This window comes from Perna viridis, chromosome 2, assembly GCF_037379345.1.
Source record: "Perna viridis isolate PV_CMFRI_1.1 ecotype Kerala chromosome 2, ASM3737934v1, whole genome shotgun sequence".
Taxonomy (NCBI): domain Eukaryota; kingdom Metazoa; phylum Mollusca; class Bivalvia; order Mytilida; family Mytilidae; genus Perna; species Perna viridis.
In genome coordinates, this window is record NC_142446.1 from 69,674,314 (window position 1) to 69,701,168 (window position 26,855).

General features: G+C 33.7%; 1 protein-coding gene across 3 annotated transcripts; it reads left to right on the forward strand.

Moving 5' to 3' along the window:
- Positions 1–276: 276 nt before the first annotated feature.
- LOC148626707 (uncharacterized) lies at positions 277–26,343 on the forward strand. 3 transcript variants are annotated; one of them, XR_015920142.1, is made up of 17 exons: positions 277–453; positions 2,585–3,000; positions 3,867–4,132; positions 8,301–9,449; positions 10,333–10,426; positions 10,931–11,094; positions 13,716–14,052; positions 14,892–15,193; positions 16,596–16,637; positions 17,101–17,174; positions 17,998–18,172; positions 18,403–18,632; positions 19,102–19,218; positions 19,694–19,839; positions 21,135–21,278; positions 22,050–22,996; positions 23,029–26,343. XR_015920142.1 is itself a non-coding variant. In XM_088570929.1 (16 exons), the coding sequence occupies exons 2-16, from the start codon at positions 2,592–2,594 to the stop codon at positions 22,103–22,105; spliced, it is 3,705 nt and encodes a 1,234-aa protein (XP_088427055.1). In that variant the 5' UTR covers positions 277–453; positions 2,585–2,591; the 3' UTR covers positions 22,106–26,343. The 3 variants fall into 3 exon arrangements, 2 of the variants coding, with proteins under 2 accessions (XP_088427055.1, XP_088427056.1); XM_088570929.1 differs by having other exon boundaries at positions 22,050–26,343; XM_088570930.1 differs by having other exon boundaries at positions 281–335; positions 22,050–26,343.
- The last annotated feature ends 512 nt before the right edge of the window (positions 26,344–26,855 follow it).

Below are 26,855 nucleotides of genomic sequence, written 5' to 3' on the forward strand. Positions count from 1 at the left end.
AGAGTTGGAGGCTGGCGAAGAGGTCCTAAATAGGACCTGTGCGGGAAACTCACCATAAGTAATAGCAGTTAGTATATCGTTAAAACGTTACAACGATAAAGTTTCCGTCTAATAACAAAGTAACAAGTGGTTACATGAAACGCAAATTGATTTTTTTAATTGGGTTGATATACATTGTCAGATTTTTCTGCAAATGATCTTTCTATTATATGTAAATTTTGGGACGAGGAATAGATGAACCAAATACTTAATGGGGCGAAGCATCATCATATAATTATCTCCCCTTTGTTGTCCAAGGTGCGGTGACGAAATCGAAAGAAGATTGTTGATAAAATGTACTTTATTCTTGTGTAACACTAAAAAGTTTCCTTGTTTACATTTACGGAATCGTTTTTGGAAGCCTACATTGTGTTTTTGTGGTGACGACTTGATAATGGTGGTACTGCCAGTGTTGTAAGAAATTAATGAAAAATGAAAAGATACATACCAATATTTATTCCATTTATTAAGATTATTTGATTGCTACAAACGTACATCAAATAATGAATTAATCACAGGGTCTCTATCCCATTTGGCTGGGGAAAAATATGTTAAAACATGAAAGTATACTCTAGTTCTATAACATAAAGCCATGTACTTTATATTTATCTCCGATGTATTCATTGGATATTTTCATTTTTTGTTCTCACATTTTGACTATTAGAAAATGAGAATATCCAATGAAAACTTGAAAGATAAACGTATTATGGAGAAGGCATATCCCATAAGCCAGCACAGCATTTCTTTTTTACTTGTATTAGATTTTACAGTTGTAGCATACAATGTAGACCTGTCATTGAAGAGATTTGCAAGACATTGAAATCCTGCTTTATCACACGGCTTGATTACTAATGAGATTTGAAGTAAAAAGTAATTGGTTGGTTAACCCTACAGTTGCGCACAGGGGTCATGCTGGGCTTTGCCAATGTTGCAATTTTTTATTTTATCTGGTGAGAAAAATAACCAGTTGGCAATTTTCTTGGTGCCTAGGTTTTGTTTTTTAAAATCGGCAGGAAGTTAATCAGCAAATGATATTCTCTTTAATTAAACAATTGTGTTGACACCAGGTCAGAGTTAATTGACCATGACCAATTTATGACTGAAGGCATTAAAGGTTATTAGACCAGACGACCGTGACTGACAATATCCTCATGGGAGGTGTCAATCAAATGTAAATATATTATTGAGCCAATCAAAACTCTCATCATCTGGTCAAAGGTAAACACTATTATGGCCATGTGCACATGGCTACATACAATCTTCACACCCCTGTTTAGCCATGCGATACATTCAGAAACAGACTTACTTAATAACAGAATAAATTAAATCCAATTAACAATGAATATCCCATGAGGAAGTGTCTTAACACTTCGAAATGAAAGAAAATGGATGACATTTGTTTACATTTTTGCCATGTGACTTTTTTGGTGGGAAAATCGGTAAAAAAATAGAATGGGGATTCTGAAAATCTAATTAAGGAAAGATATTTCATCAGTGGACTCAATACTGTCATATTTTTTTAAAAAAGGTGTAACTTTTTTTGTCATCCTTTGGCTGTAATTTCTGAAAATTGGTGACAGAATTTTGGAAGCCCCTGGCGCATCTCTTTATAGGTCTATGTTTGTGGGGACATGTATGAGCAGTGCATAGTCAGCTGAAAACATTGACTGTTCATATCTTTTTGAAAAAAAATTAATATTAAAAGATATGAATTATTATTGAAGTTTATATATGTGTTTAGGGCACTTATTGTTATTTGACATAGTCTCCGCAACATACAGTTGTATCACTTCTGCAACATACAGTTGTATCACTTCTGTAACATAGAGTTGTATCACTTGTGCAGCATACAGTTGTATCACTTCTGCAACATAGAGTTGTATCACTTCTGCAACATAGAGTTGTATCACTTTCGTAACATAGTTTTGTATCACTTCTGCAACATAGAGTTGTATCACTTCCGTAACATAGTGTTGTATCATTTCTGCAACATAGAGTTGTATCACTTTTGTAACATAGAGTTGTATCACTTTTGCAACATAGAGTTGTATCACTTCCGGACAAAGTATTTTTGTTCTCATCGCTCTACACCCTGCTACATGTACATGTAACTTTCACATACATGTTGTCATAGAGCTCTCTGCTTTCGTGATGCCCCATCTTGAGCTGTGCTTGTTCAAATGCATGGTTTCATGTTATGAAACTACGAATGTACTTGTAGGTAAACTCCACGATGAGTATGAAGTCATGTCTAATTAGTATGGGAAGTTTTTCATGTACATACATGCAGCTTAATATGAGCATATCAACTATACCAAGCTGCTGCTGCAAAACATTCTATTATTTATTTTCTTCCAATTTTTCATTTTCAAGTAATGGGATTTTTTTTACAAAAAAAAAAACAACAAAAAACAACCAATTAACATACATGTACATTGTATCCTGTACTAGAGATGTACAAGGCAGCTAATTATTTTGATGTAGATCTGAATTAAACAAAGTATTCTGTGTATTAAGATAAGGTAATATGATTTTCACATTGTAGGAAATAGATGTCACTGTCTGCGGACCAATCCCATACACATGTATTTGCGTCAAAATCCACACCTGTAATGGAGAAAGAAGACCCTCATGGACCTACATGTATTACTTTAGATGCCAGTCACAGTAAGATTGTAGATCTTTCAACTGTTACCAGTCAAATCCTTGAGTTGGGAGAAGGAATGCCATTAAACTCCAGCAACAGTGATACAGGGAACCATGCTACAGTTAATGATGTGGAGACCAAAATGCCTAGTATATTACCTAGTGCATGGTTGGATTTAGAAGCTGGACCAGAATTGATTTCTGGGCCAGTTAACAACCCTGAGAGGACTTCTAGTCCATTGCCTGTTTATGGTCCAATGAACAATGCTAGTGGGGACGATTTTATAACAGAGCGTGTTAGCAAAGACTTGAAAGGTTTGTTATGCATCTTTATGCAGTGTACATGTATATTGGTATTGCACTGCCGTAGGTATCTGTAGACACTTCATTTTTATGCTACTACTTGAATATTAAGTCAATGGATTGTTTTAGGTTCCATACCACAAACAGAAGTATATAATCTTTGGGATAAATGGGCAAAAAGCAATATTTTTAACTTCATTTTGTACATAGATTAAGAGAATTTTACCACAGTATTTCATACAACCAAAGATAGACTTTGATTAACTTTGGGAACTTATAACAAACTTTTTTTCTGGTTTCTGAATAATAACTTTATGTAAAGTGTATAGATATGTATGAAATTGTACTACAAGTTTCCATACCTTTGTTAGGGAAGACTTTATTGAAAAATAATTTATAGAGTTTATGGCCCTAGCCTTTTAGGAATAAAGGGCCAAAAGTTGATTAATGTTAGATTACAACAAGTAAACAAAATTGTAACTGCATTGGATATCTGGATAATACCACCTGATAACAAGGTACATATACATGTAATATCACTGGACATCTGGATAACACCACCTGATAACCAGGTACATGTACATGTAACATCACTGGACATCTGGATAACACCACCTGATAACCAGGTACATATACATGTAACATCACTGGACATCTGGATTACACCACCTGATAACCAGGTACATGTACATGTGACATCACTGGATAACTGGAAAACACCACCTGATAACCAGGTACATGTACATGTGACATCACTGGATAACTAGATAACTCCACCTGATAACCAGGTGCATGTAACATCACTGGATATTTATTTTTACCAAAATATGTAAAAGCATTATTAAACAACAACAATCAATTTATTATTGTTTTTGTAGATACAACAGCCACACCTGGACAATGTGGACTGTATAATCTTGGTAATACTTGCTTCATGAATGCTGGTCTGCAAAGTTTAATGGCTACCCCTCCAGTGATCAGATACTTCCTGCAACATCAAACTGAAGTGGTGGGACATAGTCTTGTAGAACAGTTTGCCCATTTTGTTTCGAAATTTTGGAGTGGGCAATTTTCCATCCTGTACCCAAAAGATTTAAAGACATCACTTGGACAAATTCATGGACAATTTAAAGATTACAGACAGGTAATGATATACATGTGCACTGTACATGGATAAGAAAGAAATTAATTTCACAAGTGGTGAAACAATTTTTAAACCTTTTTATCTTTCCCAACTTTCCTTGATAGAAGGGGCTATTTACATTTTTACATTTATGTATGGGAAAAATAGTATTATTTCATTATATTTTATTATGTTTACTATCCATAATGCCTCTTTTAAGCAGATAATTGTTAAGTAAATAAGGTTTCCGTTATATCAACAAAAGGCTTGAAGAATTTATCTTGTTTTCATAAAATGTGTCTATCCTGCACAAGTTTGAACTACTTAATTCACCATTAAAATGCAGTATAATCTGAGAACTTGAAAAACTTTGTGGATGTTACATGTTTCTCGTTTCATGTCATCATGAACTCGTGGATCGTTACGGTGTATCCATCAGCACCATGATTTATTCAACAGGTCATAGTTTTCCTTTCCTTGTTTGTCTACCCCGGACTTGACTTTTTATGAGCAACTTGGCGGGTGTTTCTAGATAAGCAGAGGATGCTTACCCTACCGGTGCATCTGGTCCATGCTCCCAGTTTTTAGTGGAGTCTGAGTTGCTCATTTACTTTTGTTACTTTGTATGTATGATTTTAGTTACTTTATGTTCTTTGTTGTGTATGTCTGTTTTCCATGTCTGGTCTTTGTCCCTGGATTACATTCTTTTGATTACCGCTATAACCTTGGTTCCCTTGATTACTCTTTCACACCACTGGGTCGATACCTCTGCTGGTGGATTTTGTCCCCGAGGGTATCATCAACCCAGTAATACAATTTTTTAAAATTAATGGTTTTAACAAGAGGAATGAAAGAAAAACTGGCTCGGATGTCGCCCAGTATAAAAAGGTCCGAACCTGACAGCAGATCGGACACTCTGTTGTCTTGTAAGTATGTGGTGTCCCCAGATGGGAATCTTAGCACACTCACATCTGGTATGGAAAGTGCCTCGACCAATTCAACTAAAAGTACCCAATCACACGTTCAGTCTGCAGACCATCTATTCCAGTACAAAAATTCTGACTATTTTAAAATTATCAAACCATGTTCCATCACTTTAAACGATATATTTGACTACAACAATGACGAACCACATTGTACCATATCAAAATGTGGTATAAAAAATTGCAAAACATGCAACATTCTTATAACTGACCCTTACTTCTCCAGTTCCCTTACAAACAAAACCTTCCATACAAGAAGTCACGATGACTTAAGTTGCAAATCAACAAACTTAATATATGGATTAGAATGCAACTTATGTGGTTTAATATATGTCGGAGAAACGCAAGAACGATTAAATAAAAGAATGTGCAGTCATCGTTTGGGAATTAACACCACCAAATTCCCGACAATTTATAAACACTTTAATCAACAAGATCATTCAATCCTCTCCATGAAAGTTCGTATTTTAGAAAAAATTTACCATCCTACGAACAGTCCCGTTCTAAGTAAAAACTATCGTAGGGAAAGAGAGGAGTACTGGATACACAGACTAGGTACTGCAATACCTTACGGATGCAATGACAACATCAAAAGTATAGGAAACCTTTCAAGCCAATATAACAATAACATAAATGTGATGAATTTATTTGACAAAAATCCAAGACAGGAAAGGAGTCATGGCCATCGCCACTTTACATCACCTAAGTTACATGATGTCTCCATAGATGGTCTCCTTCTTTTCATACAAAAACCTCTTGGACTTCATCACATTAGAACCAAACTTTATTCTATACCTCTCACTCTACTACACTCCCTTTACAAAACAAGTCTTGACACTCCTGTTTCTGACCCCACCTCATCATTATACAGACTTGTTGCCATCATTTTGGATATTGGTTTCCACAGGCTCTTTAAACCAGTTTGTGTGAAAAGTCAAGATGAAGAAAAACGATCATTTCTTCCACTACCGTTTGTCAACAAAGGTATAGATGCAATTAATTTGGCTAACATCCTGCATCACAAAAACGTTACCAACAAAATTCCCCCATATTTCAAAGACAAATCCATACCAATTATTTCATATTCCTATACTTCACCCATCGCATCCAAAATTTTCAATTATAAAAGGCTATTGCAGAACCTTGAGATTGAGGACTTCAAGGCTAAACCACCTGACTGTTCTTGCAAAACCTCTCCATTCAGATATGGTCCTTCTGGTCACATTGTTACAGGAGATTTAACCATTATCGAAAACGATTCTCTGTGTAATATCCTTTCTAAAGGTCCCAAGTACTGGGAACCATGCTCCATAAATTGGAATTATAACTTTAAAGTTCTTATGGATGCCGTCGAGGACTGTGCAAGAAAATGGATAAAACGAGAACAAGAAGACATTGATTCTCTATCAGAGTGGTTGAAGGCCGTGAGGTCTTTAATTTTGAAACGAATGAAAGTTTTAAGTAGGTCAATGAGTGCCAAGGCTACATCAGTTTTCAAAGACTCCGATGTAGCAAAAACATTGTCTACTATACATGACAAATATGTTGTCGTACCAGCAGACAAAGCCTAAAACAACATTGTTTTTGTCTGCAAAACGTTTTATATCCAATGTTTATTATCAGAGGTAGATGTAGAAAATAATAGCAGTGATAAGACCTACACTGCTACCACTCTCTCCAAAGAAGAGATTGTGGAAAACCATAAATCTGTGCTATCCTCTTTTGGTCTCTCTACCAAGGACGATGATCGTGATTTACCGTCTATGTACTGGATTCCTAAACTTCACAAGAGTCCATACAAACAACGTTTCATAGCTGGATCTGCAAAATGTACCACCAAACCTCTTTCAAAACTTTTAACTTCTATACTCACAACTGTCAAAGAGGGTCTACAGTCCTACCACAACACTTGTTACTCCCATAGTGGTATTAATTCAATGTGGATCCTGAAAAATTCAAAAGATCTTTTGGAGACAATCAGTTCAAGACTATTATCTGAATATAATAGCATTAAAACCTATGATTTTTCAACACTGTATACTTCTATTCCCCATACTCAGTTAAAATCACGACTTAAAAACATTATACATCATTGTTTTTCCAAAAAAGATGGTACTCCTAGATACAAATATATAGTTCTTGGTAGAGATTCCTCATACTTTGTAAGAAATAATTCCAAATCATCTTCCAAGTATACAGAGGAAGATGTTTACAAAATGCTGGAATTTTTAATCGACAACATATTTGTCCAGTGTGGTGGACGTGTTTTTCAACAAACGGTCGGCATTCCAATGGGAACAAATTGTGCTCCTTTACTAGCTGACCTATTCCTTCACTCTTATGAGGCTGACTTTATAGCTGATCGGATCAGAAAGAAAGAATATTGTTTGGCTAGATCCTTCAATCTCAGTTTTCACTATATAGATGACGTGTTATCTTTAAACAATCCTAATTTCGGAGATTTGATACATCGCATCTACCCAAAAGAACTTTAGTTACCATGCTCCCAGTTTTTAGTGGAGTCCGAGTTGCTCATTTACTTATGTTACTTTGTATGTATGATTTTAGTTACTTTATGTTCTTTGTTGTGTATGTCTGTTTTCCATGTCTGGTCTTTGTCCCTGGATTACATTCTTTTGATTACCGCTATAACCTTGGTTCCCTTGATTACTCTCTCATACATTTGTACATGTATGTCTCAGTAGTGATATTGTTTAAATTACCTCTCCAATAAGGCTGTTTCCCCTGATGAAAGTTTCTTAATATGTCCAAAAATGGCTCAAAAATAATCCCAAGTAATATAAACTATTTCCCAGTTGGTATTGGAAGAGTAGGCTATGGTGTTTCTGTTCAAAATTACCGATTAATTGTCTTTTGTTTGTCTTTTTCTTTGCAATCTCTAGAAAATTGATCATTTTGTTGTAACAAATTCAAGGTTAGGTATGATTATTCCTAATTTCCAAATTAAAAAAAAAAAGATATATGTTTTCCCAATAAAAAAAAATGATATAATTTTGAAAAAGACGAGCAATATCACTGCCCAGTGGTTGACATGAAACTTAATGATCCTTGCAGTAAAATCAGCGTTTGAACAATATTACTTACGCAGTATGTGATTTAAAATCATCATAAAGTTGTGTCAGCAACTATTGTTTGTTTTGAATTGTTTTTACCTGTACATGTAATTGTATTTTGATTTTTCCCAGCATGACTGTCAGGAGTTCTTAGCTTTACTTCTGGACACACTCAATGATCAGACCAGGGTTGGGCCAAATACTCCATTCTTCATAACTCACAACGATCTCTACAATACACATACTCAGTTTTTGTCAACAAATGAAATGGATGAGAGAAAAGAACAAAGAACTCCAGTTTCAGAGTCCATGGAAACATCGTCAGAAAAATCTGAAGGGTTAACAAAAGATGATGAAGTTTGTCCAATGTCACTGACTGAATTGGCCGAATCACCAATGTCACTGACTGAATTGGCCCAATCACCTGAAGGGGAGCTACTGGAAGAACTTCATTTAAATAATACCTGTCTTTTGAAGAAAAAACTGCCTTCCATTGAGAAATTTTATGCTAAAGAGACCAAAACTCTTAACACTAATGTGTTGGTGTCAGAATCCTCTGAAGATTCTCTCAATTTTGATTCCTCAAAGTATGCCAAGCCAGAAAACTGCCCAGTTGTCCATAATGACATTGGTGTGAGTCATGTTGTTAATGAACCTATGGTAATGATAGATTTGAAAAGATGTCGAGTTAGTCCAAAGGGGGTAAAGGATGTCAATATATATGCTGATTTGTGCAATAAGAATGTAAACATGTATTGTGATAATTATGAAGACACTGAGAAAGTGAAAAGGTCCAAATTTGACTCTTTCGAGAAGAATTTTCAACATCAAGCATTTAGTAAATTGAATTGTATACAAGAAAAATCAAATGACATTGATAGAGAATTAGGTATGACAATGACAGATGACAAATGTGATGATATCTCTGTGGAAGCAAAAGCCAACGTTTCATTGGGTGGTGTCAATGTTGAAAATGAACAAAAACAGTCCAAGTCAATGCTCAGAAATGAGGACAAACAGGAGCAGGAAGTGATTCAAAGGGAGAGCAATGATGTTGATATTGACCAAGATCCAGACTCAGTTGAGGCAGTAGATCAAGAAGAGGAGGAGGAAGGTGAAGACCCTGAACCGGAGTCCTCAGAGAAAATGGAAGATGATATTGGGGATGGGATTTGGGATGATGAAAAGTTGTTAAGTCTGGCTGAAAAGCGATGGACTGACCATGTTATGGAAAATCAAAGTGTAATCGTCAAGACATTCCATGGGCAATACAAGTCCTCTGTGAGTAGTCATAATTTTTCAAAATTGACTATATGAAGGATATAGATATCAAATTTTTTATGGAAATACATTTTATTTCTTTTTTATTTCAAAGCAATTAAATCTACCTGAGAATGCACCCAGAGTTAATTGATCATTCATACTTATATTGACATACCAACATAGATAAAACTGTTGATAAATAAGCAATTCAGATCTGTTCAGCTATTCTCAGTTGAATAAAAACCTCCATGGTGGTCTTGTGGTACATTTTAGCATGATTGCTTTGAGTGTGAGAAGTCACAGGCTTAATCCCTGGCCAAGTCAAACCAAAGACTTAAAATTGATAGTTGCGGCTTCTCAGCCAAACACATGGCATGTGACTAGGTACTCCAGGGTGTACTGTGTACCAGTCATGTGACATGCCTACCGTCAGGCTGTTGCTTCTGTGACCTAGCATTATAAAAAATCTGACTCAACATTAGCTGTTCAGTTGATCAAATGTTTGTCTTAAAATGTAAGTAAAATGCCATAGAACATTCAAAAATCACTTTACATAAAGAAAAACTTAGTATGCACTTGACCCAATCCAACTGTAAATATAATGTAATATTTGAAGTGATTGAACTTTTTACATTTACTTTTTTTCTTTGCTCTTCTGTTTACCAACGTACCTTAAAATCCTTGAATTTGCAAAATTTATATAGCCCAAAGACTACCATGTGGTCCTCTCCAAAATTAGGGTGACACAGGTATACCAGACTACTGTTGGTGTCCATCCCTGTCTTTCATGCCCTTCCTGTTCAAATACTTTTCAGTTATTTTGTTTCCAATTTAAATTTTTCTGACATGCTACTGCAATCATAAGTTAAAAATCATCAAGTTTCTTTTTTCATTTTTGCAGGTTAAGTGCAATGAATGTAGCCATGTGTCTGTGACCTTTGAACCCTTTATGTATCTCTCAGTGCCACTCCCCAGAGCCAATGAAAGGCAGCTATGTAAGTGAACTGTAAAAAATAGTTTTCTCATTCATGATTTGATAACACACACTTATTTCTGTTATGTGTACATTTTTTTTGCCTTTAGCTTCACAATAAACTTGCCGAAATAAATGTTTCTGTGTTGCATTACTGCAAGTAATGTAATAGAGTTGGTCTTTTCTTAATTAATGGCAATCACATGATGAATTTCCACAAGTGGTTAACTGAACAATTGACAAAGAAATTCAAAATTTCTATCAACCTTAGATTAAAATTCCTGTGAAATAATAGAAATTCTTTACTACATGAGTACATAAGACAATTAATCAAGTGATGGTCATTTAATCAACTCTATTCTCTGAAGTGACTTATGTTGCATACTCATACATGTATCTAATATCAATGAAATTAAGGCAAAATAAGTTTGTGTAGTATTACCTTTGATGTTTGGATATCTTAATGTCATGTATACATTGTTTACAATTGTCATTATTTCTGGTAACTCTCAGTGCATGCTTTCAGGTGTTATGTACATATCAATCGACAACACTCCCACCCAGTATCTGTTGACGGTAGACAAACAGGATCGTATTTGTAAAGTTAAAGAAATGCTCAGTCAGATGATACAGACAACTAATAATATAGTTATGGCTGAAATACTTGACCATCATGTGGCTAGAATTGTGGTAAGAAAAAATAAGGAAACCATGATTAGAATGGAAAACAGTACAACCATATTTAGCAACAAAGACCTGACAAAAAAAAGGCAAAAATACATAAATAACAAAAACTAACTAAAAGAATTCACACAGAAAGCAAAGAATACATGAGTAGCCCAGGATCCCACTAAAACTGAGTATTGACGACTTGCACTGGTAGGTTAAGTGGCCTCTGCTTTTCTAGAAACACCTAGTTGCATATATTATGTCAAATCCTGGCAAAAAAGAAAGAGGAAAAACTATGACATTGAGAACAAATTTGTTCTTAGGGATATGGCCATACTACATATATAACAATCAAGTACAGACAAGCATAGTCAGATAATTTCAGATGACAGTCATTTCTAATACTTGTATATATATTACTTACTAGAAGTATATCCTTGCGTTAAAGGGGGTATACTGTTTTACCCTTGTCTGTGAATCCGTCCGTAACCATTTTTCCATACAAGAAGTCACTATGACTTAAGTTGCAAATCAACAAACTTAATATATGGATTAGAATGCAACTTGTGTGGTTTAATATATGTCGGAGAAATGTAAGAACGATTAAATAAAAGAATGTGCGGTCATCATTCGGGAATTAACACCACCAAATTCCCCACAGTTTATCAACACTTTAATCAACAAGATCATTCAATCCTCTCCATGAAAGTTCGTATTTTAGAAAAAATTGTTCCATACAAGAAGTCACGATGACTTAAGTTGCAAATCAACAAACTTAATATATGGATTAGAATGCAACTTGTGTGGTTTAATATATATCGGAGAAATGTAAGAACGATTAAATAAAAGAATGTGTGGTCATCATTCGGGAATTAACACCACCAAATTCCCCACAGTTTATCAACACTTTAATCAACAAGATCTTTCAATCCTCTCCATGAAAGTTCGTATTTTAGAAAAAATTTACCATCCTACGAACAGTCCCGTTCTAAGTAAAAACTATCGTAGGGAAAGAGAGGAGTACTGGATACACAGACTAGGTACTGCAATACCTTACGGATGCAATGACAACATCAAAAGTATAGGAAACCTTTCAAGCCAATATAACAATAACATAAATGTGATGAATTTATTTGACAAAAATCCAAGATGGGAAAGGAGTCGTGGCCATCGCCACTATACGTCACCTAAGTTACATGATGTCTCCATAGATGGTCTCCTTCCTTTAATACAAAAACCTCTTGGACTTCATCACATTAGAACCAAACTTTATTCTCTACCTCTCACTCTACTACACTCCCTTTACAAAACAAGTCTTGACACTCCTGTTTCTGACTCCACATCATCATAATACAGACTTGTTGCCATCATTTTGGATATTGGTTTCCACAGGCTCTTTAAACCAGTTTGTGTGAAAAGTCAAGATGAAGAAAAACGATCATTTCTTCCACTACCGTTTGTCAACAAAGGTATAGATGCAATTAATTTGGCTAACATCCTGCATCACAAAAATGTTACCAACAAAATTCCCCCATATTTCAAAGACAAATCCATACCAATTATTTCATATTCCTATACTTCACCCATTGCATCCAAAATTTTCAATTATAAAAGGCTATTGCAGAACCTCGAGATTGAGGACTTCAAGGCTAAACCACCAGACTGTTCTTGCAAAACCTGTCCATTCAAATATGGTCCTTATGGTCCCAAAAGAACTTGAGATAAAGGATACTACACACACTGTGGAGTCAGCCTCATATCTTGACCTACACTTAGAAATTGATGGTAAAGGAAAACTATTGACCAAACTTTACGACAAACGTGATGACTTTTCATTCAGAATTGTCAACTTTCCTTTCATCTGTGGCAACATCCCTTCGGCTCCTGCGTTTGGAGTGTTCATATCACAACTCATACATTATGCCAGAGCTTGCCGAAACTACGCAGACTTTTTCCATCACGCTAGAACTCTAACAAATAGGCTTCTGGAACAGGGTTATGTTGCTACAAGATTGAAGTCATCACTACAGAGGTTTTATGGTCGTCATCATGAACTCGTGGATTGTTATGGTGTATCCATCAGCACCATGAAAACTGATTTATTCAACGGGTCATAGTTTTCCTTTCCTTGTTTTTCTACCCCAGACTTAACTTTTTATGAGCAACTCGGTAGGCGTTTCTAGAAAAGCAGAGGACGCTTACCTTACCGGTACACCTGGTCCATGCTCCCAGATTTTAGTGGAGTCCGAGTTGCTCATTTACTTTTGTTACTTTGTATGTATGATTTTAGTTACTTTATGTTCTTTGTTGTGTATGTCTGTTTTCCATGTCTGGTCTTTGTCCCTGGATTACATTCTTTTGATTACAGCTATAACCTTGGCTCCCTTGATTACTCTTTCATCGCACTTTTCTCAGCAACTGCTCATCACAGCAGCTTAAAATTTTAGCACACTCTTTATGTAGTTGACTGGTATGCCATATGGTGGGATTTATTTTCAGCAAAATTTCCTGTCAACCGAGGACTTTGTTTATTTTTCTTATATTGTGATTGAAAGCGTTAGTATTACTGATGAGATGTTGTTCACAGATTTCTAATGGCTAAATAGTAATGCTATGTGTATTTTACAATGTTTTTGTTGTAGGATGATTCAACATGGCTTCGATATGTAAACAGCACCACAAGAAAGTTGTATGCCTTTGAGATGGCCCCTTTTTCCATATCAGGAGGAAATGAGACTGAGGTGACCACTATTGCATCCATTGCCAATCCAAATCAGGTTCCAGTGGATGTTTTCAGTCATGTAGGGACCTTTAGCACATCAGAAGTATATGGTGACTTTGGCAAAGAAGTTTCCTCTGCAGCAGCTAACAGGAAAAATGATGACTTTGTAGAGTCTATTGTAGGAGTCTCTGATAACTCTGGCTGGGGAAATTCTCCTACACTGCCATACTCCTGGTCTGCAGAGGATATAAAGCCAGGTGAGATTAATTATCTTGAAATCTTTACTTATAAGTTTGCTTCGATGAATTACTTCTTTTGTTATTTTCCTGGTTTGGCGAAAGGGAAATGATTCATTTATGCCAGTTTCTGGCCCTGTTATTTACTGAAAATTTTAGCTTATCCACAAAACAAACCTATTGGCATATTTTTGTGTTAAAAAGATGACTTAATCCAGACAGTTGATTGGATATTTAAGTTCTGAAGCGTGTGGCTAAAATTTCCAGTAGAGAAAAATGTTATGAAATCAAGTGTTTTTCTTCTTTTGGTAGAATTTAAACATTTAGGACTCCATTTTTTGCTCTAAGGTAAAGCATGGACAAAATTCAAAAATGATGCTGTTGGCGAAGTAAGCATACATTTTAATAAATGTTATGCATTTTCTGTACTTAGGCCAAATAAAAAGAAATATGAGTGTTTCTGGTTTCCCTATCTATCCTTTTTTATTTCTGTGCCTACCCTAGCATGTTTATTGTCATTTTGGCTTGAGCACAATTAACTTTAGATTTTGGTCCCATTAACTCAAGTTAAAAAAAATAGTGAAAAAAAAGATATCCCTGCCTACCTACCCTATTTTTTAAAGCATGAAACCAGAAACACACATAATTTTTTTTTTACTGATTTGATTAAGTTTGATACATTTCAGGACCATATTTGATATATACCATACCCCTTCCATCATAGTTCGGAATCACCAAATGATTTGTGTACTTAATGATAAGCCTGTTTAGCTGGATGTACCTTACTGCAAGTTTACATACTGGTTGGACTTTCACTCTTTAATTCATTCATTTTTACATGTATCTTAATATTCTTGTAGAGAGTGCAGGTTCATCTGTTAGTAACAATGCATGTGATTTCACAATTGGTCAGTGGTCACTTCAAGATGGTAATACTCCTTTAGAAGTAGATAATGTAACACCAGATCTCCAGTGGTCCTCTGTAACAACGCTGGAGGAAGAAGACCAACAGTTAGCTAGTGACCCTAGAAAATCTTCTCTAGAACGAGTAGTTACTGTAGATCAGTGGAAGTCTTGCTCAATTTGTTTGGAAGAACTGGCAGACCCAGAACTGTTAGTCCATAAAACTTGTGGAGCAACCTTCTGTCATTGCTGTCTTGAGGTATCTGGGTCCTGTTTCCTAAAGAATCTCAATTTGAGATTTTCCTCAAATCCCTTCTCAACTCAAATTCCGACCAATCAAATCACTTGAAAATGAAGATTCGAGGAAAAACTCAAGGATTTCAGGAAAATCTCAATTTGAGATTTTCTTATGAAAGTCAGTCCTATTTTTTTTTAGCTCACCTTGCCAAAGGCCATATGAGCTATTGCCATCACTTGGCATCCATCGTCATCTGTCATTGTCGTCGTCATTAACAATTATACAATCTTTTCTCCTCTGAAACTACTTGACTAATTAGAACCAAACTTGGTATGAATGTTTCTTGGGGTATCCTGCATAGAACTGATGTGGGGATTTTTGATTCGTCGAAAAACATGGTCACCATTACCAAAGATATAACATAGGGGTCAGATTGTAGTTTTTCACATATATCTCATAAACCGTTAGGTTTAGCTAAATTCTGACACTGGTAGAAGTGTTCAGCATGATGAGATCTATCTCTGTTCAAATTTTGGTTTTAAAATGTTGAGTCATGTTGGAGATATTGCCTTTTTTTTAACGATTTTTGCTACATTTAATGTTATTTCTATCAAAATCTTCTCTGACATTATTTGATCAATTGAAACCAAACTTGGTACAAATGTTTCTTGGTGTATCCTTCATAGAACTGATGTGGGAATTTTTGATCCGTCAAAAAACATGGCAGCCATTACTAAAAATAGAACATAGGGGTCAGGCAGTAGTTTTTCGCATATATCTTCAAAACTGTTAGGTTTATTCAAATTCTTTCAATAGCTGAAATGATCCAAATTATTAGGACCACAAAAGTCTTCAGGGGTAAAAGTTGTCATATATGTCCTTGTAAGAGTTCTTGCCCTTGAAAGGGGAAAAATGACTTTTTTTTTTACAGTTTTCAGTCAATATCTTGATAACTATGATAGATTGAAAGAAATTTTCAATTATTGAAACAATCTTATGATAAGTCCTACCAAAGACTTCTTGAGACAAAATTGTTGGACAACTTCTTGCTAAATTTATTGCCTTTGAAAGGCAAAATTCAGCCAGGTGAGTGATTGAGGCTCCTGGGAGCCTCTTGTTTACTTTTCATATACTTATATTTACTTACATGTATTTTGTATTCCAAAATGATGGGTTGGTTTTCAATTGGATTTCTTTGGTCCACTGCTATATATAAATGGGGCTTACCAGTATGTTGTTAGTCATTTTGGTTACTTTTTGTAAGAGGTAGGGCATTCCTACAATGAAGCATGAAAATAAGCACAACTTTATGTTTATTGCCTAGAAAATTAAGTGAATGTAATTTTTTTTTGGCTAATTCTTTTTTTTTAATGTTAAAGTTATAAAATACGAATTGAATATTTGAAATATTCTTTTATTTCAGATGTCTTTAGCTCATTATGGACAAGACAATTTTTTGTGTCCTGTAAGTTGAATGTTACTGGGTTCTTGTTTTTCTTTTTCTTTTAGAAAACACTTATTTTTAGAATAAAAAAGAATAAATACAACAAAAATCATTAAGCTTGAATTAAATCATGGAACAAGATTAAATGCTTTTGATAAGTTATTTTTAGAAGTAGTAGAACTTGTTCCTACTACAATGTACTAGTTTTAAACAAAAAGAGATGTGTTCATGTCACATAATTTCTCTTGATATTCAATACAGGAAATTACTTTCACTATTTTCTTTACTTCAACAGATAAAAATGCAAAAATAAAAGCTTTCCATAATTTAATCATAATTCCAAAGAATTATTTATTCATATTCAAATCTCTGAAAGATAACTGCTAGTAATCTTTAATAATTTAAGAAAAAAACATAATTTAACCCATGAAATATGCAATTCACATCTTTGTTTGAAGATTTGTTTCTTCCCACTTTGTTTCAGGTGTGCTCATGTGCAGCTGTGATGTCTGAAGATTTCACTCAGTTGGCTGACTCTGATAAAGTCACTGAAGAAAGGTAGGATACTGTCTATAAAGTCATTACCCATCAGATCAGCACATATGTAACATAATGCCCAAACGCATACACATGAAACACCATTCTCAAACACATAACAGAGATAAGATCATTCCCAAACACATACACATGAAACACAATTCCCAAACACATACACATGAAACACCATTCCCAAATACATATACATGTTACATCACATCACTCCACTCTCAAACACTTACACATGTAACATCATTCCTGTACACGTACTCATGTATAATACCATTACCAAACACATGCACATGTTATACCATTCCCAAACATGTACAGAACTTACACCATTCCAAGCACATACACATGTAACATCACTCTCAAACACCTACACATCTAACATCATTCCCATACACATGTAACACCATCCCCAAGTACATACACATGTAACATCACTCTCAAACACCTACACATCTAACATTATTCCCAAACAAATACACATGTAACATCTTCCTCAAACACGTATTTTTTAACTGCTTTGGTGATCATTTGGTAGTAAGCTCATCTCAATTGGGAGAGGTGGTGGGTTAAATCCCCAGCTGAGCCATACCAAAAACTGCTAAGTATCCAATATTTAGGTGATAATGTGATGTCTGGTGAGCTTGGAGTCAGAACAATGTTTCCATGTTGGATGACAGGCCTATTGGTCAGATATTACTTTTGGAGCAAGCTCAGTGTGTTGGACAAAGCAAGGCATGGACTGTTCAAATGATCAAATGTTCTTATTCTGAAATGTATAAAATATCTGCCTTAGGTTGTAAAACTACTATGAATTTAAAATATCTTTTTTCAGAATGTTAATGGTGGATGTTACATTCTGTCATACAGTGCAGGAACAGAGAAATCTGATTGGTCATCCACATATACTGTACCTTTCTAGTCAGATGCCAGGAGCACAGCTATATGAGAGCATTGAGAAAATTGTACCAGATGCTAGTCATTTCACTCTACTTATGACTGATGCTCAGGTAATGATCATTTGAGATTATGTTACTGCTAAAAAAAAGTAGTGACATAAATTTTAAGTCATTTTATCTCTCACATTTCTAGTGTGGATTCATAAATAAGTTTTTTTTATAGTAGGAGATGTGGTATGATTACCAGAATAATAAATTCTACTTAAAAGAACTATTTAAATCACCAAGAGTTGCATTGGAAGCAGACATAAATGCTGATTTATTTCTTTTACATTTTACAGGGGAGTAGATGTTCCAGGTGTGTGTACACAGCTAAATGTACAGGCTGTCTACTGCCAAGGGATGGACATATCTCTCTACGGCCTGGCGACACAGTTTGTGTGTGTCTAGATGGGGTACATCAGTCTGTGATAGAGAGAATGGAATCCTCTGTAGACCACCTGTCCATGATGGACTTTAGACCAACTCTGCCATTGTCTATCTATGATTGTATACATGCTTTCACTGAAAGGTTAGTTTTACTTGGATGAAGTCCATGTGACCAAATAATAGAATCAGGTAATGTTTGTTTTGGTCCTTTAATTTTTACTGGAGTCCACCATTATGTGAACTAGAATGTTTTATTCAATATTGTTGCCAAAGAGATAGTTTTCTTTTATCTACTAGTAATATTTTAATTGCAAAAATAGAAATTTTCTTCCAAAACTATTTTTTTCAAACATGGTAAATGCAATTATGACGTGGAATGGCACTAATTATGAAGAACACATAACACTCCTTACCTTAGTAACTGTGTAATTAAGTTCTTTTTTCAATTATTCAATTGTATTTACATTTTGTAAAAAATAAAAATCAATTCAATTTCTGTTGCAATTCTTCAAAAGATGAGACATTCGTTCTTTACTGCTGCATTAGTTATCATTAATACTATAGAAATACACTGGTTTTATTACAATGTTTACAACTGATGTTCCTTCTAGTGAACTGTTAGACAAGCATAATCCATGGTTTTGTCCCAGATGTCAACAGAATCAGTGTGCCAACAAAAGTATGACTGTTTGGAGGTACCCAGATGTCCTCATAGTCCATCTTAAAAGGTTGGGTTTTCTTTAACCAGTAACTACATAGTACATTAACATGATATTACTGTGCTGTCTTCTTATACATCTTTCCTATAATTCATTTGTAAAAATCCTAGATGTTCATGTGAAATGCATCAATTTAAGACTAAGTTTTTAAGCCCATAGTAGAAGTTTTTGTATAGGATTATCGTATACTATTTATATTTGGATCTTCCCATGTATTTGATACAAATGCTGCTGATTAAGTTATTTGTTGGATACACTATAATAAATTTTGCAATAAATATACTAGATTGGTATGTATTTTTTTTCTAGAATAAAATTGGCAAGATCTGAAAATGTTGACAAAAACCAATAACAGAATTTTTCTCAACAAAATTAAATCCTACAACATCCTTCCTTATGATTCCTTGTTTATTTGTTTGTTTGTTGGCGTTTAACGTCCGAGCAGCAATATCTCAGCCATATTCAGACGATCTTATGATTTCAGATTTGTGTACCATGACTTAGTGAGTGTTAAAGTTGATAGTGAGGTAGAGTTTCCCTTGGAGGGCCTCAATCTATCTCATCATATCTCAGGCCCTCTGACATCTGATCTGACCTATGACCTACACAGCATTGTTTGTCACTTTGGAGGTATGTTTGTACTACTGAAATTAAGTCATGGAGTTTTGTTGGGGTTTTTTTTTTTCAGGAGTTAAATATATAATTTTGCAATACACAAATAAAGCAAGAAATTATCTTTGAAAAAAACATTCTTTTTAAAATTGTGAATAAAAATAATTATTAGAGATGTTTTCAATAAGACAAAAAGTATTCTAAGTATATTATAAGGATGTTATTATACTGTGGTCTCATTTTATCAAAATAGTTCTAGACTCCAGAGAAAAAGACTTCTAGAAAATGAACTTCCTTTTTATCTGAAATTAGGACCATATCTAATATTTCGCTGCATTAAACCATTTTTTTTCTGATGCTTTAGCTTTAATATTCAGTAATTGCTTGTAAAAAGGGGAGGTAAATTTATGTGCTTAGAAAAATGTTCCTACTGTATTGGAAAGAAAATTCTCAAAAATTATTTCCGTTAAAAATCATGGACTAACAAATTGTAGGGATGTCTTTTCAGTGGATTATGTTAATTTTTTAATCTTAATTTTATCTTCATTCAACTTGAAAGCAATTTTCCTAACATGACCATAGGAAAATTTGAAAATAATAGAAAATCACATTAAAATTAAGTCCTTTGTATCCTCTCTTACTAATCGCTACAGACTGGCATGTTGAAATTCTCAGACATTATTCAAATCAAACTTCATTTGGCAATCAAATAACATTGCGTAAAACCATTTACATTTTCCCAACTTTGCAAAATTCTTGAATATCTGTGAGGGCTGGCTGCAGTGTTTAGAGTGAATTTCAAATGTCAGGTGCTGTTTCAGAGCTTCAAAAATGTCTAGGTTGTCTGTAATATTCTGGTCCTTAAGAAAAATTATTAGATATGTGGTTTAAAAGTTTACATTTGGCCCTTAGTTCAAGCACAACTAATACCGAAAATGTGTATTGTAATGTTCTTGTTCTGGCAAAACCACTATACAGTGGATCCAGGCATCTGGGATATAGTAGGAACAGAGTGTATATGACATTCTGTCTGTGCTAATGCAGGTCTTAGCTGACTAGTCCATTTTTACCAAAAAATCTCCCATGGCGCTTCAAAGATATTTGTGTAATGTTAGCATGTCTTACATACAGCTACTGAAAATAAGTGTTTAGAAAACTAAACTTTAGATTGTATCCAAATACTATACAGTATAACACTTGGCAAGCACCCTAAACAACAAAGAATTCTTATACATGATACTAACTTGCCAAAAAAATATCCTGATTTTGAAATGGACAGTTACTGTAATCTTTGATAATTTTTGTTGTTGTAGATTTGAATTCTGGTCACTATACGTGCTTTGCCAAACATCCTGTGGACAATACTTGGTATTATTATAATGATGAAAATGTCACACCACAAATCCCAAAACAGGAAGACTTTAAGAATGCATACATACTAATGTACCATAGAAGAGGTAAGAAATATCTTGAGAAAATATCTAGGATTGCCTTCAGTCTGTGAAAATAGTAACACTAGAAGGATGCATGTCAACCCCTACAATTGGGGCAGAATCCTGCAAAAACAATGAAAAATTTAGAATTTCCCACATAAATAATGTAAAATTTGTGGGAGTTTTTTTTTGGTTAAAATTACTTCATTTTTGTGTAAAATACTTAATAATTGATTTTTTACATTAAAAATTGCCTTTATGTAAAAACTCCCACACAAAACAATGACAGTGGAGGAGTATCCACATGAACTGTTCAAAAAGTTAACAGGTATGGTAAAAGAGGTTGATGGTATTCAGTAATTCCCAAATGTGGCTAAATTTCCCACTTTGTCATGGACATGTTGGCTGGAGAATGCTGAATTTGAATGACATTTCAGGAGGTTCTCTGTGGATTGTGAATTATAAGATCTGTTTCTATGCTATAAATATAAAAATTAGGGTTGGTACCTTCTTTAATCGGCTATTTTTTTATTATTATTAATTCCTGTCAATAATTAAAATTTAGAAAGTCATGCATTCTTCTCAAGGTTTTAGTTTGACCATGAAATCTTCAGGTATATTTGTTTAAAATGAACTTATATTATCATTAATGTATATGAGTAAACCGTATATTTTCTTGAAAACTCTGAAAATTTTAGGCCATTTTAAAAAGTTAATTCATTGGTATGAAAATGTAGCTGACAGAAATCTTACCAGTGAATCCATTCTAACTGAAGATATTTTTTTATGTTTTAGGAGCAGATTTTGCAATGCCATCTCTACCTCTAATCAGAAGAGCAGAACAAGAATAGAGCTGTGATAGTTTCCTTTATACATTTATTTTGTTATGGCCTTGTACAGTATTTCTAATCATGTCTTGACATTTTGAGATTAATTGTGTAGTCTTTCAGTTTGAAGTATTAGGTTTTGTCAGTGTTCCAGGTAGATATTTACAACAGAGGGGTGCACTTACTGAAAAGGGCTTCATAAAATGCTTTATTTGAATTCTTATAGCACTCTTTAGATATTTGGTTAAAAAATGGTTTCTGTAAAAGTACTAGTTTTAGCTCTTTTCATGATGGACAGAAAACTGCAAAAACTGTACCTGCCAAATTGATTTATAACACTGTATAATGCCAATCTTTTTTTTTAACTGCTCAAATTGATACCCTCCAATATTTTCATTTGACATAATCCGTGAAAATTAATACGTCAGTAAGTTAATGCTTACGCTTTGTGAATGATGGGCTAATCACCTTATCTGTACATTTTGTCAATTCAGAATGCCTTCATATTAATCTTGTTCCATTTGGACAACTTTAATTTTTTCTGTTATTATGCCTGTACATTGAAACCTTGTATTTATTTATTAAATGATTATGCCATTTGTTCAAAGGCATTTTAATGTTAACAAAAGTAAATTGAATTGCATTTTAAACTCGTATGATTTATCATGGTCTTAATAAGGACTGAGAGAAATATCAAAAAGATAGGCACTGTGTCCCTCTATTTTAGGCTAGCTAGCACATTGTACTTATTACAACAAATTGGTTTTATTTTTTTTTTATTTTTACAATGCAATTGATGTAAAAATGTACAACAAATGTATATGTATACTTTTTTCATTTAACAATCAGTTTGGGGGGTCCAGGATTTTAGGTTAGCAGAGTGTTTGAATAGAATTACAGGCTGATTGAATCAAGGCAAGAAATAGTTAGCTTTGTGAAATATCAAGGCAAGAAATAGTTAGCTTTGTGAAATATCAAGATTTCATGCAAAAATTGTTATTATTATCTAAGTCTCATGATTGATTAGACTAATTACATGTTTTGATACATTTCAACGTCTTGTAAACAATAAATATACAGAAATTCATTTATTTAGGTAGAATTCATGTTGATGTAATTACTATGAAGTGTTATATTGATACTTGTATGACTTGGATTAGGCAAAACAAAAAAGTCTTGTTTCTTGCTACCAGCAAGAAGCAAGAAAAAATAGGGTAGGTAGGTATGACAATTGTTTATTTTTCAAATACATTTTACATTAAGTTAATGGGGAAATAATCTGTTCATTAAAGTGCTTGAGCCAGATGGCCTCAAAATGATTAGGATAGGCACAAAAAACTAGGGTAGGTAGGGTAGCTGGAAACAGACATATTATTTTTTTGGCCTAACTAACATTCTTGACACATCTGAAGTATAAATCTCAAACTATTGATGATCCAAAGATATTACATCAAATTTCAAATTGTAAACTTCTGTAGTTCAGGGTTTTGAAAATAATTTACTTATGGCAATTTATTAGGCTCATTTTATAGATGAATACAAGCTGTGTCAACTAGGAAAAAAACACTCTTTTTTCATTTTCTTCAAAGGGCTGAAGTTGTATGATAACACGGTAACAGATTTGTCTTGTTTTTCTTCACATTCAATGTTAATTTGAACCAAGACTGAAATTTTGGCAAGATAAATTGGGACGAAAATTGGTATCCTCTAAAACAGTTACTGGATACTATGTTTGGTATCCTCTTAAAAAATTACTGGATACTATGTTTGGTATCCTCTTAAAAAATTACTGGATACTAGATTTGGTATCCTCTAAAACAATTACTGGATACTATGTTTGGTATCCTCTTAAAAAATTACTGGATACTATGTTTGGTATCCTCTATAACACGTAGTGTATACTAGGTTTGTTATCCTCTAAAATAAGAAATAATTGTTTGTATTAATTATTCCTATTTTGTAATTTTAGCTAAAAAATTTGTTTTAAATTTTGTAATTCTGAAAATATATCCAGTATCAATAATGTTACCATTTCTATAGGCTGGTTATTGATTAATGCCAGAATAATTCAACAGCAATTCACAATAATTAAAATCTTTGCAGTAATTTCTAAATTTAAAATACATTTAACAAATTTTACATTACTAGTCACAAATATCAATGGTTAAAAACTATAAATATCTTATCACTATTTTACAGGAAATATTATATTGCATCCTCCCAAGTCAGGGTTTTGAGTCCACCCTCGCTCCCTCAAACCCCTGACATCACTCATTCATATTTAGCGAGTATCGTTCAGTGCCATCTAGTGAATTACTTAAATTTAATCCGGATCCAAAGTCCAATCAAATCACTCATAATAGAAACTCTTCGATATAACTTACAAAATGGCTACACATAACGTCATTTTTTTTAGTAAATACTCTAAACAGTATCTACAGTTACCATTTTTGCTCATATTGCATCATTCGTGACATCATACAACTTTCAGTTACTATATCGGAACGTCCATTACCTCGTATTATTGTTTACCTTTCTACAGACATTTTATGTTAGATAGATTTTCATTCGTGCTTCACACCCAGAGAAGCAACCAATTGGAATTGGCTGGATGATACCCACTAAATATGAATGAATGATATCAGGGGTTTGAGTGAGCGAGGGTGGACTCAAAACCCTGACTTGGGAGGATGTTATATTGTGTCATATTGACATACATGTGTAATGATTACATGTTAATTTATTTTGCCCCAACAACATATATCAGGACTCAGGAGCTTATAGATTTCCAGTCCTTACATCTGTTGGTGGTCCTGATAAAATAAAAATTCTAGTGTAGTTAGCTATAAAAAATGTCTGTGTTTCTATGGTATTTGGTACAAATATGCATAAAATGTTTACAAGGTTAAAAGCCTAGGCTTCTTGCAATTATCAGACCGAATGTTCTTTGTTAAGCCAAGTCATCTCATTTTATTGAATAATAAAGTGCTGATTTGGTGTTAGTAAGCATTAACTATTTAACATTTGGATTTGCTTTTCAATCAGAAGTGAATCACCCATAGTGACCATTGTCTTTCCAATTGAATTGTCAAGGTCAACTACATTTGTAATTAAGGTTTAATGCCCAGAGGACCAGTATAACCAACAAAAATTTAATTGCAACCCAATTGTAACTCAACTGTTTAACTTAAACAGTTGAGTTACAATTGGGTTGGAATTAAATTTTTATCTTAATAAGATACTATAATATTGGTATCCCAGAGTTTAGTTTATCCCACTTATTTTAATTGTATTAATTTTTTTTTATTTTTGTTCCAATGTAATGTTTACTCATTATGATGTCAAAAAGAACAGATTTTTTCTGTATCAAAACAGATCCAAGAGTTATTTCCCTTTCTTTGATTTTTTTAAGTGCTTTCTAAGTAATGTATTTCATCCAGTTACATACCAACATTCATTTTTTTTAAAAACATGAGTGTGTGATCTGTTATAAATGAATATCTTTCGAAAACAAAATTTGACATGTGCCACCCTCTGCCTTGGCCTTCCATGGACACCCTCTAATTTTTTTACTTAATTCATCCTATTGGTTTATTTTGGGGTCTTATTTATAAGTTTTGAGCTGCTTCTACTGTCTGATTTAATATATATTATGGGTAGTCACTAATGAAAAGATTGGCCCAATTACAAAAAAGTATCTAGGATACTTTTTTGTTGAATTTTCTCTGCAAGCTGTTATGTATCATTTATGTAAACAAATACTCTCAGAGCTAGTCCTGAACTCATTTAAAAAAAAGAATTGGATTTGAGAAAGATTTTAATTACAGGGTTTTTTTTGTATAAAAGTGAATCCTGATTCCTACAGTATCTTGCCTTAATACAGTGCTTCACCTTGTTGTTTACGTTCTTACTGTTTTGCTTATGTTTTTGGTCTAGTGTGGTAATTTATTTCTGTTTATAGCCCACATCAATGTGAAAACTACTTTCACTTTTGGTAATTTATAAATAACTCAGGTTGCTAATTATTAAGTGATAAATTGATCTGTTGTTAAATGTCTCATTTTTTTTTCTTTAAATGTATAATTGTGATATATATTTTATGTACTTAAAATGTGCAAAGTAAATTAAAATGTTGTTGCTTTAATCTAGGAAAAGCTTATTTTCACCTTTTTGTATGTGTTTCAAATGCATTAAATAGTCAACTGGACATTTGTTCCACTGAGGAAATGAATTATTTATTAATAATAAAATAACTAAATTAATTTGGCTTAATATTTTTGTCAGTGTTCAGTCACATCCTTCGAGAATCAGTGGCAGATCCACTATAGTGGGAAGTGGAACCCCTTTTTTGTTGGAGAATTTTGTTCCAGAAAAAAAGTGATTCCAGGCTGTTATTTACTTATTTTCTCCAAATTTTGTACAAAATTAGCAAAATTTTCCCACAAAACTTAGAGGTTTCAAGATCCCCACTGATGTTTGAATTGTGTAGTTCATTGTGGAATCTGCATTACATTAAGACTATATTGGAGAGAGGTTTAATTTCTTAAACTTAATTCCTAGTACATTATGTACTTTTATACAAGTAGTATGGTATACTTAGCTTATACTTGTACCAGTCCATCAAATAGTGTTCCAATATAACTAAAAAAACAACGTCTTATGGGGAAAAAAACTCATAAGAGGAACAGGTGTACCATATGCTTCCGTACATCACTAATTGGAAATTATTATATGCAGATGTACCTTCTCTTATGCTCACCAATTTGCTTTAAAA